Genomic DNA, 14,398 nt, shown 5'->3' on the forward strand with positions numbered 1-14,398 from the left:
TTGACAGGAAGAATAGTCTGGTAATACGCTTTTAAGAGAATGTGAGAAGATTGACCATGTGATTGTATTACCCGATTGCTGCATAGCACAGGCTACATTGTTAATCAGTAGTTTAGAATAGGTTCTAGTTGGAGAAGCACACATGTGTTTGTGCTCTATTGCTTATGGGAGTAAACAGCATGTGCTTCACTTCACAATGGCCTCTTCGTCCACATCGTTTAGTTTACCAACTCACCCCTCAGTAGATAGGCATGCAACCGTATTTACTGAGCAAAGCAATCCAATATTAAGATATGACAAATAGAAAGCCAGTATTCTATTTAAATGGAGAGAGATTGCAGAACTCTGAGGTATAGAGGGATCTGGAAGTCCTGGTACATGAATCTCAAAAGGTTTTCTGCAGGTACAGCAAGTGATTAGGAAGGCAAAATGGAATGTTGGCATTCATTGCAAGAGGAATTGAGTATAAAAGTAGGGAATGTTTTACTGCAGCTATACATGGCTATAGTGAGACCACATCTGGAGTATTGTGTGTAGTTTTGGTCTCCTTATTTGAAAAAAAAGATATAATTGTGTTAGAAGCAGTACAGAGAATGTTCACTTGACTCATTCCTAGGATGAAGGGCTTATCTCATAAAGAATGGTTAAACAGGTTGGGCCTATAGCCATTGGAGTTTCGAAGAATGAGAGGTGATCTTGCTGAAACATATAAAATCCTGAGGGGATTTGAAATGAGAGATCCTGGAGGTTTCCACTTGTGGGAGAGACTAGAACCAGGGGACACAGTTTAAGAATAAGAGATTAAAATCACAGAATCAGAATCACAGAATTGTTACAGTGCAGCATCTGTGCTTGCTGTCTGAATGAACATTTCACCTCGTGCCTTTCCTGTGCCTTCACCCTGCAAATTATTCCTTTACAAATAATCATCTGATTCCCTCTTGAATGTCTCTTGAATGCCTCGATTAAACTTGCTTCCACCATTTCTCTACCATTTAAGACAGAGATGAGGAGAATTCTTTTCTCTCAAAGGGTTGTTAGAATGTGGAATTCTCTTCCCCAGAAAGCAGTGGAAGCTGGCTCACGGAATTTATTCAAGATAGAGTTGGACAGAATTTTGATAGACAAGGGAGTCAAGGATTATGGGGGGGCAGACAGCAAAGTGGACTTGAGGCCACAACAAGACCACTCATAATCTTATTGAATGGCAGAGCAGGCTTGAAGGGCTGAATGGCCTATTCCTGCTCCTAAGTCCTACGTTCCTATTAGCCGAGGCCTAGAATCTAAGAGCAGGGAGGTTACCCTGGAGCTATGTGAAACATTAGTTAAGCCACAGCTTGAGTACTGTATGCAATTCTGCTCACCTCATTACAGAAAGGATGTAATAGCACTAGAGAGGATACAGAGGGTCTTAGGAGGATGTTGCCAGGACTGGAAAACTTAAGCTATGAGGAAAGATTGGATAGGCTGGGGAGGATTTGATTGAGATGTGCATGGTTGTGAGGGACCTGGATAGAGTGGATGGGAAGGGCCTATTTACTTTAGCAGAGAGGTTAGTGACTAGGGGGCATAGATTTAAAGTGATTAGCAGAAGGATTGAAGGGGAAATGTGAAAAATCTTTTTCACCAAGAGGGTGGCAGGGGTCTAGAACTCACTGCCTGAAAGGGTAATACAGGCAGAATACCTCAACTCATTTAAAAAGTGCCTGGATGTGCACCTGGGGTCTCTAACCTGCAGGGCTACAGACCAAATGCTGGAATTCACCAAGCCTCCTTCGACAGCACCTTCCAAGCCCATGACCAATGCCAAGTAGAAGGACAAGGGCAGCAGATAGATGGGAACACCACCACCTGGAAGTTCCCCTCCAAGTCACTCACCATCCTGACTTGGAAATATAGCACCGTTCCTTCACTGTCGCTGGGTCAAAATCCTGGAACTCTCTCCCTAACAGCACTGTGAGTGTACCTACACCTCATGGACTGCAGCGGTTCAAGAAGGCAGCTCACCACCACCTTCTCAAGGGCAGTTAGGGATGGGACAGTAAATGCTGGCCCAGCCAGCGAAGCCCACATCCTGTGGATGAAAAATAAAAGTCAGATTAGGCTGGGTGGCTCATTGTTTTCAGCCGATCGAGACACAAAGAAGCCAAGTGGCCTCCTTCTGGGGCGTACATTTTCTAGGATTCTCGGATTTATTAATTGAGCTTAAATTCCACCAGCTGTCATGGCGGGATTTTAACCTGCGACCCCAGAGCATTAGAGGAGGGGAAAGGCTGAGAAGAGATCGTGGTGAGGGGCAAGAAGGCAGGTTGCACTGAGGGAGAGAGAGTAAAGATCACAGTGAGGGGCAGAGAGGAAAGATCGTGGCAAGGGAGAGAGAGGAGAGATCGCCTGGGGATTGAGGAGAGATGGACTGGGAATACAAACATACGACCACATAAACATACGAACAAGGAACAGGAGTAGGCCATTTAACCCCTCGAGCCTGCTCTACCATTTAATAAGCTCATGGCTGACCAGATAGTAATCTCAAATCTGCATCGCACCGACTGCCGATAATCTATCACCCTCTTGCTCATCACGCACCATGCGCCTCTGCCTTAAAAATATTCAAAGACTCTGCTTCCACCACCTTTTCAGGAAGAGAGTTCTAAAGACTGACAACCCTCTGAGTGAAAAAATTTCACCTCATCTCTGTTGTAACTGGACGACCCCTTATTTTTAAAGAGTGACCCATGGTTTTAGATTCTTCCACAATAGGAAACATCCTCTCCACATCAACCCTGTCAAGACCCTTCAGGATCTTATATGTTTCAATCAAGTCACCTCTTACTCTTCTAAACTCTAGTGGATACAAGCCTAGTCTGTCCAATCTTTCCTCATAAGACAACCCACCCATTCCAGGTATTAGTCTGGTAAACCTTCTCTGAACTGCTTCCAATACATTTACATCCTTCCTTCTGGAAATCTAAGTACTGTACATCCACTGGTTCCCCTTTATCCGCAGCACGCGTTACTTCCTCAAAGAACTCCAATAAGTTGGTTAAACACGATTTCCCTTTCACAAAACCGTGTCAACTCTGCTTAATGATCTTGAACTTATCCAAATGTCCTGCGAAAATTTCTTTATTAATAGCTTCTAATGTTTTCCCAAGACAGATGTTACTCTAACTGAGCTGTCGTTTCCCACTTTCTGTCTCCCTCCCTTTTTGAATAATTCAGTTACAGTTGCTTCCAATCTAATGGGACCTTCCGCGAATCTAGGGAGTTTTGGAAAATTAAAACCAATGCATCAACTATCTCACTTGCAACTTCTTTTAAGACGCTAGGATGAAGTCCATCAGGACTGGATCTCTTGTCAGCCCGCAGCTCCAACAATTTACTCAGTACCACTTCTCTGGTGACTGTAATTTTCCTGTCTTCCTTCCCCACTTCCATTTCCTGGTTTATAGCTGGTTCTGGGATGTTACTTGTATCTTATATAGTGAAAACTGATGTAAAATACCTATTCATTTCATCTGCCATCTCCTTGTTTTCCATTATCAATTCTCCAGACTCACTTTCTATAGGACAAACACTCGCTTTCGTGTGTCCATCCTTTGGACTTTGGCCAGCTCCACTTTAATGCCCTCATAATTGCCCTTATTTAAGTTTAAAAACTTTAAAAAGTCTCCGGCCCACTCCCCTCGCCCTCAAACTGAATGTAAAATTCAATCATATTATGGTTGCTGCTACCTCGGGTGCCTTCGCTGTGAGATCATTAATTATTCCCATCTCATTGCACAATAGCAGGCCTAGTATAGCCTGCTCTCTGGTTGGCTCCAGAACATTCTGTTCTAAGAAACTATCCCGAAAACATTCAATGTACTCCTTATCTAGGCTATCTTTGCCCATCTGACTTTTCCAATCTATAAGTAAATTAAAATCTCCCATGATTATCTCCATGCCTTTCTGACAAACTCCAATTATTTCTTCCTTTATGCTCCATCCTACCCTGTGGTTACTATTTGGAGGCCTGTACACAACTCTCACAAATGACTTCTTGCCTATACCATTTCTCATCTCTACCCAAACGGTTTACGCACATCCTGATTTCCTGAACATCGATCATCCCTCTCTATTGTGCTAATAACATCATTAATTAACAGAGCCATGCCTCCACCTTTTCCTTGCTTCCTGTCCATTCTAAATATCCTGTACCCTTCAATGTTCAGGTCAAAATCCTTGTCATCCTGCAACCATGTCTCCGTAATGGCTATCAAATCGTAATTATTTGTTTCTATGTGCGCTCTCAGTTCATCTGTTTTGTTTCGAATGCTACGTGCACTCAGATATAAAGCTTCTAGTTATAGTTCTAGACCTAGTTATGCAGCTTGCAGAACACCGGTCATAGTACAGTTCAGGTGTAGACCATCCCAACAGTACAGATCCCACTTTCCCCAGTACTGGTGCCAGTGGCCCACGAACCGGAGCCCACTTCCCCCACACCACCTCCCTAATCTGATTTGTCCTATGCCAATTTGCACATGGCTCAGGTAATAAGTTAGAGTTTGAAGAGGGTGTTCCTGGTTCGACTGATGCTCTGAGGCCACTTTTCTTCTAACCCCCTGTCTGCCCAATGTTTTCAATCATATGTGATGATATATATGAGAATGTGTGAAGTGGAATGAGTAAGACCGCTACCTCATGAGCAGTGCGAACATTTTATCTGTCTGAGAACTTGTCTTATTAACAGTGTTAAAAGATGGTATTGAAGCCTCTTCACAGCACCTTCTTTCTGTTCCCCTTAGGACGACCGGCCGAGCCATTTGGCTGCTTCTGCAACCGTTTCTCATGAGATGGGACACAATTTGGGAATGGCACATGACACAGATTCACGTCAGTGTAACTGTCCAGACCAGCAGGGCTGCATCATGGAAGAAGCACTCGGGTGAGAAACACATTCAAACATTGTGCCTGCAGCTGGAGGATTTCAATCCCATTGCATGGATTCATTAGAGAGAAATGACAAAGGAAATTAGAGGGACAAAAACTGTGTATAGAAATAGAGGAGCAGCTAATAGTAAAGGAAATCCAAAAATCTTTTAATAAAACATTGGGGTTTATTTTGGTGGAAGGATGGAAATATGCTAACTGAGTGCGGTGATATTTAAACACACAGTTTGAAAATCCGGTTTTAGCCCATAATTTTCGACCTAATTGCTGATGACCATAATTTGAATTTGGAGCAGTCGATTTGGGATTCTTGTACCTAATTCCACTGAAAGTGGCACACAGTGCCATGATGCAGAAAGGCTCAAGGACTGATGGAGAGGGGCACAGAGTGGGAGGCAATGCAGTAGTGGTATTCTCATTGGACCAGTAATCCAGAGATCCAGGAAAATGCTCTGGGGACCTGGATTTGAATCTTGCCATGGCAGATGGTGGAATTTGAACCTGCCTGCCACTGATGCATCTGTCCATGACAGTTTTGGTAGGAGTGACCACCACACAGTCATTGTGGAGACGAAGTCCCAACTACACATTGAGGATACCCTCCATCGTGTTGTGTGGCACTACCATCGTGCTAAACGGGATAGATTTCAAACAGATCTAGAAACTCAAGACTGGGCATCCATGAGGCACTGTGGGCCATCAGCAGCAGCAGAATTGTACTCGAACACAATCAGTAACCTCATGGCCCAGCATATCCCCCACTCTACTATTACCATTGAGCCAGGTGATCAACCCTGGTTCAGTGAAGAGTGGAAGAGGACATGCCAGGAGCAGCACCAGGCATATCTAAAAATGAGGTGTCAGCCTGGTGAAAATATAACGCAGGACCACTTGCGTGCTAAACAGCATAAGCAGCAAATGATAGACACGGCTGAGCGATCCCACAACCAACGGATCAGATCTAAGCTCTGCAGTCCTGCCACATCCAGTCGTGAATGGTGGTGGTCAATTAAATAACTCACTAGAGGAAGAGACGCAATAAATATCCCCATCCTCAATGATGGAGGAGCCCAGCACATCAGTGCAAAAGATAAGGCTGAAGCATTTGCAACAATCTTCAGCCAGAAGTGCCGAGTAGATGATCCATCTCGGCCTCTTCCGGAGGTCCCCAGCATCACAGATGCCAGTCTTCAGCCAATTCAATTCACGTGATATCAAGAAACAGTTGAAGGCACTGGATATTGCAAAGGCAATGGGACCTGACAATATTCCGGCAATAGTACTGAAGACTTGTGCTCTAGAATTTGCTGCGCCCCTAGCCAAGCTGTTCCAGTACAGCTACAACACTAGCATCTACCTGGCAATATAGAAAATTGCCCAGGTATGTCCTGTACACGAAAAGCAGGACAAATCCAACCTGACCAATTACTGCCCCATCAGCCTACTCTCCATCATCAGTAAAGTAATGGAAGGAGCCATCAACAGTATCAAGTGGCACTTGCTTAGCTATAACCTGCTTACTGACACCAATTTGGTTTCCGCCAGGGCCAATCAGCTCCTGGCCTCATTACAGATGGTTCAAACTTGGACCAAATAGCTGGACTCCCAAGGTGAGGTGAGAGTGACTGCCCTTGATATCAAGGCAGCATTTGGCCAGGTGTGGCATCAAGGAGCCCTTGCAAAACTGGAGTCAATGGGAATCAGGGGGAAAACTCTCCACTGGTTGGCATCATACCTAGCACAAAGGAAGATGGTTGTGGTTGTTGGAGACCAGTCCTCTCTGCTCCAGGACATCACTACAGGAGTTCCTCAGGGTAGTGTCCTCGGCCCAACCATCTTCAGCTGCTTCATCAATGACCTTCATTCCATCATAAGGTCAGAAGTGGGGATGTTCGCTGATGATTGCACAATGTTCAGCAACATTCGCAACTCCTCAGACACTGAAGCAGTCCATGTCCAAATGCAGCAACACCTGGAAAATATGCAGGTTTGGGCTAACAAGTGGCAAGTAACATTCACGCCACACAAGTGTCAGGCGATGACCAACTCCAACAAGAGAGAATTCAACCATCACCCCTTGATGTTCAACGGAATGACCATCACTGAATCCCTCACTATCAACATCTTGGGGGTTACCATTGACCAGAAATTGAACTGGACTAGCCATATAAATACTGTGGCTACAAGAGCAGGTCAGAGGCTAGAACTCATGCGATGAGTAACTCACCTCCTGACTCCCCAAAGCCTGTCCGCCATCTGCAGGGCACAAGTCAGGAGTGTGATGGAATACTCCCCACTTGCCTGGATGAGTGCAGCTCCCACAAAACTCAAGAAGCTTGACACCATCCAGGACAAAGCAGCCACTTGATTGGCACCACATCCACAAACATTAACTCCTTCCACCATCGATGCACAGTAACAGCAGTGTGTACCATCTACAAGATGCACTGCAGGAATTCACCAAGGCTCCTTCGACAACACCTTCCAAACTCACAACCACTACCATCTAGAAGGACAAGGGCAGCAGATAGATGGGAACACCACCACCTGGAAGTTCCCCTCCAAGTCACTCACCATCCTGACTTGGAAATATATCACCGTTCCTTCACTGTCACTGGGTCAAAATCCTGGAACACCCTCCCTAACAGCACTGTGGGTCTACCTACACCACATGGGCTGCAGCGGTTCAAGAAGGCAGCTCACCACCACCTTCTCAAGTGCAACTAGGCCAATAAATGCTGGCCCAGCCAGCAAAACCGACATCCCGTGGATGAATGAAAAAAGTCTCAGACACGGCACTGGAGATTGTGGTGGAGGAGGTAAACTTTCTTCCACAAAAGGCAGAGCCTTTGAATATGCTTAAGGTGGAGCTGGATAGATTCTTTATCAACCAGGGGGTGAAAAGCTATTGGGGATATGCTGGATTGGGGTTGAGGTTACAGTCAGATCAGCCATGATCTTATTGAATGGTGGGGCAGGCTCGAGGGGCCGAGTGACCAGCCCCTGTTCCTAATTTGTATGTTCCTATGGTACACATCTAATGCTTTAATATCTAATAAGTTGCTCATGGAACTGAACAGAAAAAAAGAAAGACCTGCATTTATACGGACTGCAGCGGTTCAAGAAGGCAGCTCACCACCACATTCTCAAAGGCAGTTAGGGATGAATAATAAATGCTGGCTTAGCCAACGAAGCCCACATCCTGTGAACAAATATAAAAAGAACAAAACTTTCCATGCTCACTGGACATGTCAAAGCTCTTTACAGCCAATGAAGTGTTTTGAATTGTAATCACTCTGCAATGAGGTTAGACACAATTTTCGTGAAGCAGTATATATGGGATCCTTTCACCCACTTTCACTGACAGTGTGGAATTCTACACAGGATTACATTGGTATATGGTACACAAACAGGTCAATCGGCCCAGTCAGTCTACGACAGTGTTTATGCTGCACTCGAGCCTCCTTCCATCTTCCTTCATCTAAATCTACCATTGTAACCCTCTATTGCCTTCTCCCTCATATGACTGTACCCCTTAAATGCTATACAGGGGGAGGTGGTGGTCATGACACTGGAATGGTAATCCAGCAGTCCAGGTTAATGTTTTGGGGACAGAGATTAAAATCCCACCATGGCAGCTGGTAGAACTTGAATTTGATTAATAAATCTGCAATATAAAGCTAGTCTCAGTAATGGTTGTTGATTGTTGTAAATATCCATCTGGTTCACTGATGCCCTGTAGGGAAGGAAATCTGCCATCCATGCCCAGTCTGGCCTACATGTGACTCCAGACCCAAAGCAATGTGGTTGACCCTTAAATACCCTCTGAAATGACCAAGCGAGCCACTCAGTTTCAAGAGCAATTAGGGATGGGTAACAAATGCTGGGGCAGCGAGTTTCACATTCTTACCACTCATTGTGTGAAGAAGTTTCTTCTGAATTTCCTCTTGGATTTCTTCGTGTCTAACGTATGTTAATGGCCTCTAGTTATGCTCTTTCTCACAAGAGGAAAAAGCTCTCTGTATCCAGTCCATAAAACCTTTCATAATTTAAATATAATCACCCTTCAGTTTTCTGTTTTCAAGAGAAAAAGGGACTCAGCCTGTCGATCCTTTCCTGGCATGTATACCCATGTATTTCTGGTATCATTCTTGCAAATCTTCTCTGCACCCTCTCCAGTGCCTCGATAAACTTTCTGTCATGCTTAACAGTTCAATTGTTCTTTTTTTGATTATATTTGACTGTTTACTGATGATCCATGCCAGAGCTGGAAGCCAGAGCTGAAGCATAGAGTAGAAATTTTAAAGCACTGTACTTAATACCTATTTTATATATATCACTCGTGTTGCAGAAGTATCATCACTCCACAGATCCAAGATGCAAAATATACAGCTCTTTCTATATGACAGCAAGAAATGCAAGTGTCAAGAAAACAATAAATTATAATATTTTTCTTCTGGTAATAACCCTGGCATATGTTTTTACATACTGGAAGTCAGACTGTAATTAGATTAATAGCTAGAGTGGCGGCAAGGATCTAAAGTCAACAGTAAGAAGTGATTTTGGTATGTTAATAAGCCAAGAGGAACTTCAATCAGAGTTTAACATAAAGGAGTAACAGGAATAGTTTAAATTGAGTTGTTTTAGCTCAAAGGGGGATATATGCAGGTTGTAAAAAGGTGTAAGGAAGTGAGGTAAAGATAGGGTAAGTTTGTTTTACAAGTCTAAGAGCAAAAGTAAAGAACAGTTGAATCAATTCTGGGAAGAAAGCAGCTCTGAAGAGACTGGTTGATAGAACAAAGAGGTCAAAGGGAAGGAATGTATTTAAGGAAATACTGAAGCCTATGTGAGGGAGTAGCTGGTCAGATCTCCCAGAAGACAGCAGGGTAGCTGGTCAGATCTCCCAGAAGACAGCAGGGTAGCTGGTCTGATCTCCCAGAAGAGAGCAGGGCAGCTGGTCAGATCTCCCAGAAGACAGCAGGGTAGCTGGTCAGATCTCCCAGAAGACAGCAGGGTAGCTGGTCAGATCTCCCAGAAGACAGCAGGGTAGCTGGTCAGATCTCCCAGAAGACTGCAGGGTAGCTGGTCAGATCTCCCAGAAGACAGCAGGGTAGCTGGTCAGATCTCCCAGAAGACAGCAGGGTAGCTGGTCAGATCTCCCAGAAGACAGCAGGGTAGCTGGTCAGATCTCCCAGAAGACTGCAGGGTAGCTGGTCAGATCTCCCAGAAGACAGCCTGAACAAGGCCAGGCCTGAAGACTCAGTTGCTGTTCGCCTCAGAGGACACTCCAAGGAAAAAGTACTGTGTGGTAAAATTACTGGATATCCATAGATTTTGAAAATCTAGAAGGATAGTTGCTGAGCACCAAAGGGAAATGTTAGCTCAAGGGTCGTTAAGCGAAGATTTGTGGAACTGTTTTAAAATACTGTTTACTGTGCGAAGCAATTCTTGTGTTTAAATGAAATTGGGAAGAATTTTCCGGTTGGTGAACGGGGGCTGAGTACAATGTCGCATGGTGACGTCGCGCAGCCCGACTCAGGGAACCCCTCCCCGGCCTGCACAGGGAGCGCCCAGCGCTTCCGGGTAAGGGTCACGCTGGGTGGGCCTTAATTGGCCGGCCCACATAAAATGGCGGCTCCGACCCAATTGGGGCTGCCGATCGGGTTCGTGCTTGTGCCCGCCCGCCCCACAAAACCACCCCCCCAACAGGGGGGTTATTCAGCCTAAGTACAGGAGAACTTTTTAGGTCAATATATAGAGGCTCCAACAAGGGATGGCGCAGTGCTGGACCTAATTCTGGGGAATGAAGCCGGACAGGTGGCTGAGGTGGTGGTGGGGGAGCATTTTAGTGACAGCGACCACTACATGGTACAGTTTAAGTTTGTGTTGGACAAAGAAATAGACAAGTTGCAAAAAAATGTTTTGGATTGGGGGAGAGTAGATTTTAGTAAAATAAGGCAGGATCTGGCCAAGGTAGACTGGGAACAGCGACTTGTGGGGAAATCTACAGAGGAACAGTGGGGGGTGTTCAAAAAGGAAATGGGGAGGGTACAGGCTCAACGTGTTCCCTCTAGGGTGATAGGAATGAGGAACAAGCCCAGAGAACCATGGATGAAAAGGAAAAGAGAGGCTTTTAGCAGGTACAAGGGAAGCAAATTAGCAGAGGCATTAGTGGAGTACAGAAAGTGCAGGGTGGAGCTTAAGAAAGCAATTAGGAGAGCAAAGAGGGGATATGAGAAAGCTCTAGCTGGTAAAAGTGGGGAAAATCCCAAGATATTCTATAAGTATATCAATGGGAAGAGGATAACCAAGGAAAGAGTAGGGCCCATAAGGGACCAAGGGGGCAATCTATGGTGGAGCCAGAGGACGTTGGTAGAGTGTTGAACGAATACTTCACATCTGTCTTCACCCAAGAGAATGAGGATGAAGGTATGGAACTCGGGGAGAGAGACTGCGAGGTTCTTGACCAAATTGATAAATGGATTGACAAGGTATTGGAAGTGTTGGTAGGCTTAAAAGTGGACAAACCTCCAGGTCCAGATAATTTGTGTCCCAGACTGCTGAGGGAGGCAAGGGAAGAGATCGCAGGGACTCTGACCCAAATTTTTTATTCCTCTCTGGCCACGGGGGAGGTGCCAGAGGACTGGAGAACAGCTAATGTGGTTCTGCTATTTAAGAAGGGTTGTACAGAAACCAGGGAACTACAGGCCAATGAGTCTCACGTCAATGGTAGGGAAACTATTGGAGAAAATTCTGAAGGAGAGAATCTATCTGGAGAGGCAAGGTTTGATCAGGGATAGTCAGCATGGCTTTGTCAGAGAGAGGTCATGCCTAACAAATTTGATTGAATTTTTTGAGGAGGTGACCAGGTGTGTAGATGAGGGTAGTACAGTTGATGTAGTTTATATGGATTTCAGCAAAGCCTTTGACAAGGTCCCAAATGGGAGACTTATGAAGAAGGCAAATGCACATGGAATACAGGGTAATTTGATAAGGTGGATTCAAAATTGGCTTAGTTGTGGGAGACAGAGGGTGATGAAAAAAGGATGCTTCAGTGACTGGAAGCCAGTGTCCAGTGGCGTACCACAGGGATTGGTGCTGGGTCACCGATTATTCGTCATTTATATAAACAACATAGATGACTATGTGGGGGGTAGGATGAGTAAGTTTGCGGATGACACAAAGATTGGCCAGGTGGTTAACAGCTTGGGTGAGTGTCTTGGGCTACAGGAAGATATGGTCAAATGGGCAGTTATGTGGCAGATGGAATTTAACCCTGAAAAGTGTGAGATGATACACTTGGGAAGGAGTAATTTGACAAGGAAGTATTCAATGAACGGCATGACACTAGGAAGTTCTGAGGAACAAAGGGACCTTGGCATGTGTGTCCATAGATCTCTGAAGGTGGAGGGGCATGTTCGTGGGGTGGTGAAAAAGGCATATGGGTCACTTGCCTTTATCAATCGAGGCATAGATTACAAATGTAGGGAGGTCATGTTGGAGTTGTATAGAACCTTGGTGAGTCCACAGCTGGAGTACTGTGTGCAGTTCTGGTCGCCACATTATAGGAAGGATGTGATTGTACTGGAGGGGGTGCAGATAAGATTCACCAGGATGTTGCCGGGGAAGAAACATTTAAGTTATGAAGAGAAGTTGGATAGACTTGGGTTGTTTTCGTTGGAGCAGAGAAGACAGGGGCGACCTGATCGAGCATGTACAAGATTGTGAGGGGCATGGACAGGGTGGAAAGGGAGCAGCTGTTCCCCTTAGTTGAAGGGTCAGTCATGAGGGGACATAAGTTCAAGGTGAGGTGTTGGAGGTTTAGGGGGGCTGTGAGGAAAAACCTTTTTATCCAGAGGGTGGTGAAGGTTTGGAATGCACTGCCTGGGAGGGTGGTGGAGGCGGGTTGTCTCACGTCCTTTAAACAGTACCTGGATGAGCACTTGGCACGTCATAACATTCAAGGCTATGGGCCAAGTGCTGGTAAATGGGATTAGGTAGGTAGGTCAGGTGTTTCTCATGTGTCGGTGCAGACTCGATGGGCCGAAGGGCCTCTACTGCACTGTGTGAGTCTGTGATTCTGTTTTTTGTTCCCTTATTCATTTAATAAATATTTACTTTATTATAAAATCATTACAGGTAGTCTGGGAAATCATTTCCTGATTTCAGAACCACTCCACATACTACAAAGTTACAAAAACTGTTTTGGCAGCTCTTTCAAGTTTCCCTCTCGGATTTGAGCAGCTCAACTTTTACTATCCACCATGCCATAACAAAATTGGGGGCTCTTTGTGGGATATTAAAAGAATAATTCCTTGATTGGTTTTGAATTAGTGAACTTAAAGCCAATGAGGATGACAGGTAAATTGAACCAAGAGTGGTATTGTAAGATCTTAAAGTGGGAGACAGAAATTTGGCTTTGACAGTTGCTAAGACTTGTCTCGGAGCTGAAGCTATAACCTTGGTTGGTTCACAAAAGGTAACTAAAGCTAAATTTATGGAATTGGCAGATAAGCTACAATTAGGATTACCTACAGTGGTAAGGAAATCAGACATAACTGAAGATATAGCACAGTATTTGAAAATGGTAGCAATACCAGAAAGACTGAGTCCTCCAAGAGCTGGGTCATTGGAATGGGCTCAAATTCAGTTGCAAACGAAAAAGATTGAATTGGAGGAAAGGGAAAGGGAACGAGCATTTCAACGGGAACAGGCAGAAAATCAGGAGAGAGAAAAGCCAAGAGAATGAGAAGAAATTAAACAGGAAAGGGAATTAGAAATGGCGAGGTTAGAAAAGGAGGAAAGAGAAAAAGAGAGGGGTACAGATTCCAGCGCTAAATGCTGGCAGTTAAAAAAGAGGCACTAGAAGGTGAGGAAAGACTTATTTCTAGATTGGAACTCTGTGGGGGATGTTTAAATTTATATTAGCTCTTCCAACATTTGAAGAAAGAGATGTTGAAGCATTCTTTATCCCATTTGAGAAGAGAGACAAACAGATGAAATGGCCTAATTTGGACATTGCTTTCCTGTAAAAGGACCTAGACTGTACTAGGTTTGTAGGTAGAGCTAATGAGGTATATGCAACGCTGTCAGGAGAAATATCTGGAGAATATGATGCAGTGAAGAAGGTTATTTTGAGTGCCTATGAGTAGGTTCAGGGGCATATGGACAGAAATTTTGAAATGTGAGAAAACAGCCTGGACAGAATTATATTGAGTTTGAAACAGTCAAACAAAGTAATTTTGACAGATGGATCAGGGCATTAATAATAGAGGGAACTTATGAAGCCCTTAGAGAAGTAATTCTTTTGGAAGAATTTAAAGATTCACTTCCTTAAGTGGTAAGAACACATGTGGAGGAACAAAGTGTTAAAACTGCTGAGAAGAAAGCATTTCTGAAGAGACAGATTTAAACATTAAAAAGATCAAAGGGAAGGAAGGTATGTAAGGAAATACTGAAGCCT

At 44.5% G+C, this 14,398-nt stretch overlaps 1 protein-coding gene across 1 annotated transcript in view; it reads left to right on the forward strand.

The window, feature by feature from the left end:
- LOC144680247 (disintegrin and metalloproteinase domain-containing protein 12-like) overlaps positions 1–14,398 on the forward strand; it is a 378,378-nt gene that overhangs the window by 166,547 nt on the left and 197,433 nt on the right. Inside the window, exon 11 of the mRNA XM_078541279.1 lies at positions 4,791–4,930. Coding sequence (XP_078397405.1) covers positions 4,791–4,930 — 140 coding nt within the window. The remainder of the gene's footprint in view (positions 1–4,790; positions 4,931–14,398) is intronic.

The sequence above is a fragment of the Cetorhinus maximus genome, chromosome 1, assembly GCF_964194155.1.
Source record: "Cetorhinus maximus chromosome 1, sCetMax3.hap1.1, whole genome shotgun sequence".
Taxonomy (NCBI): Eukaryota; Metazoa; Chordata; class Chondrichthyes; order Lamniformes; family Cetorhinidae; genus Cetorhinus; species Cetorhinus maximus.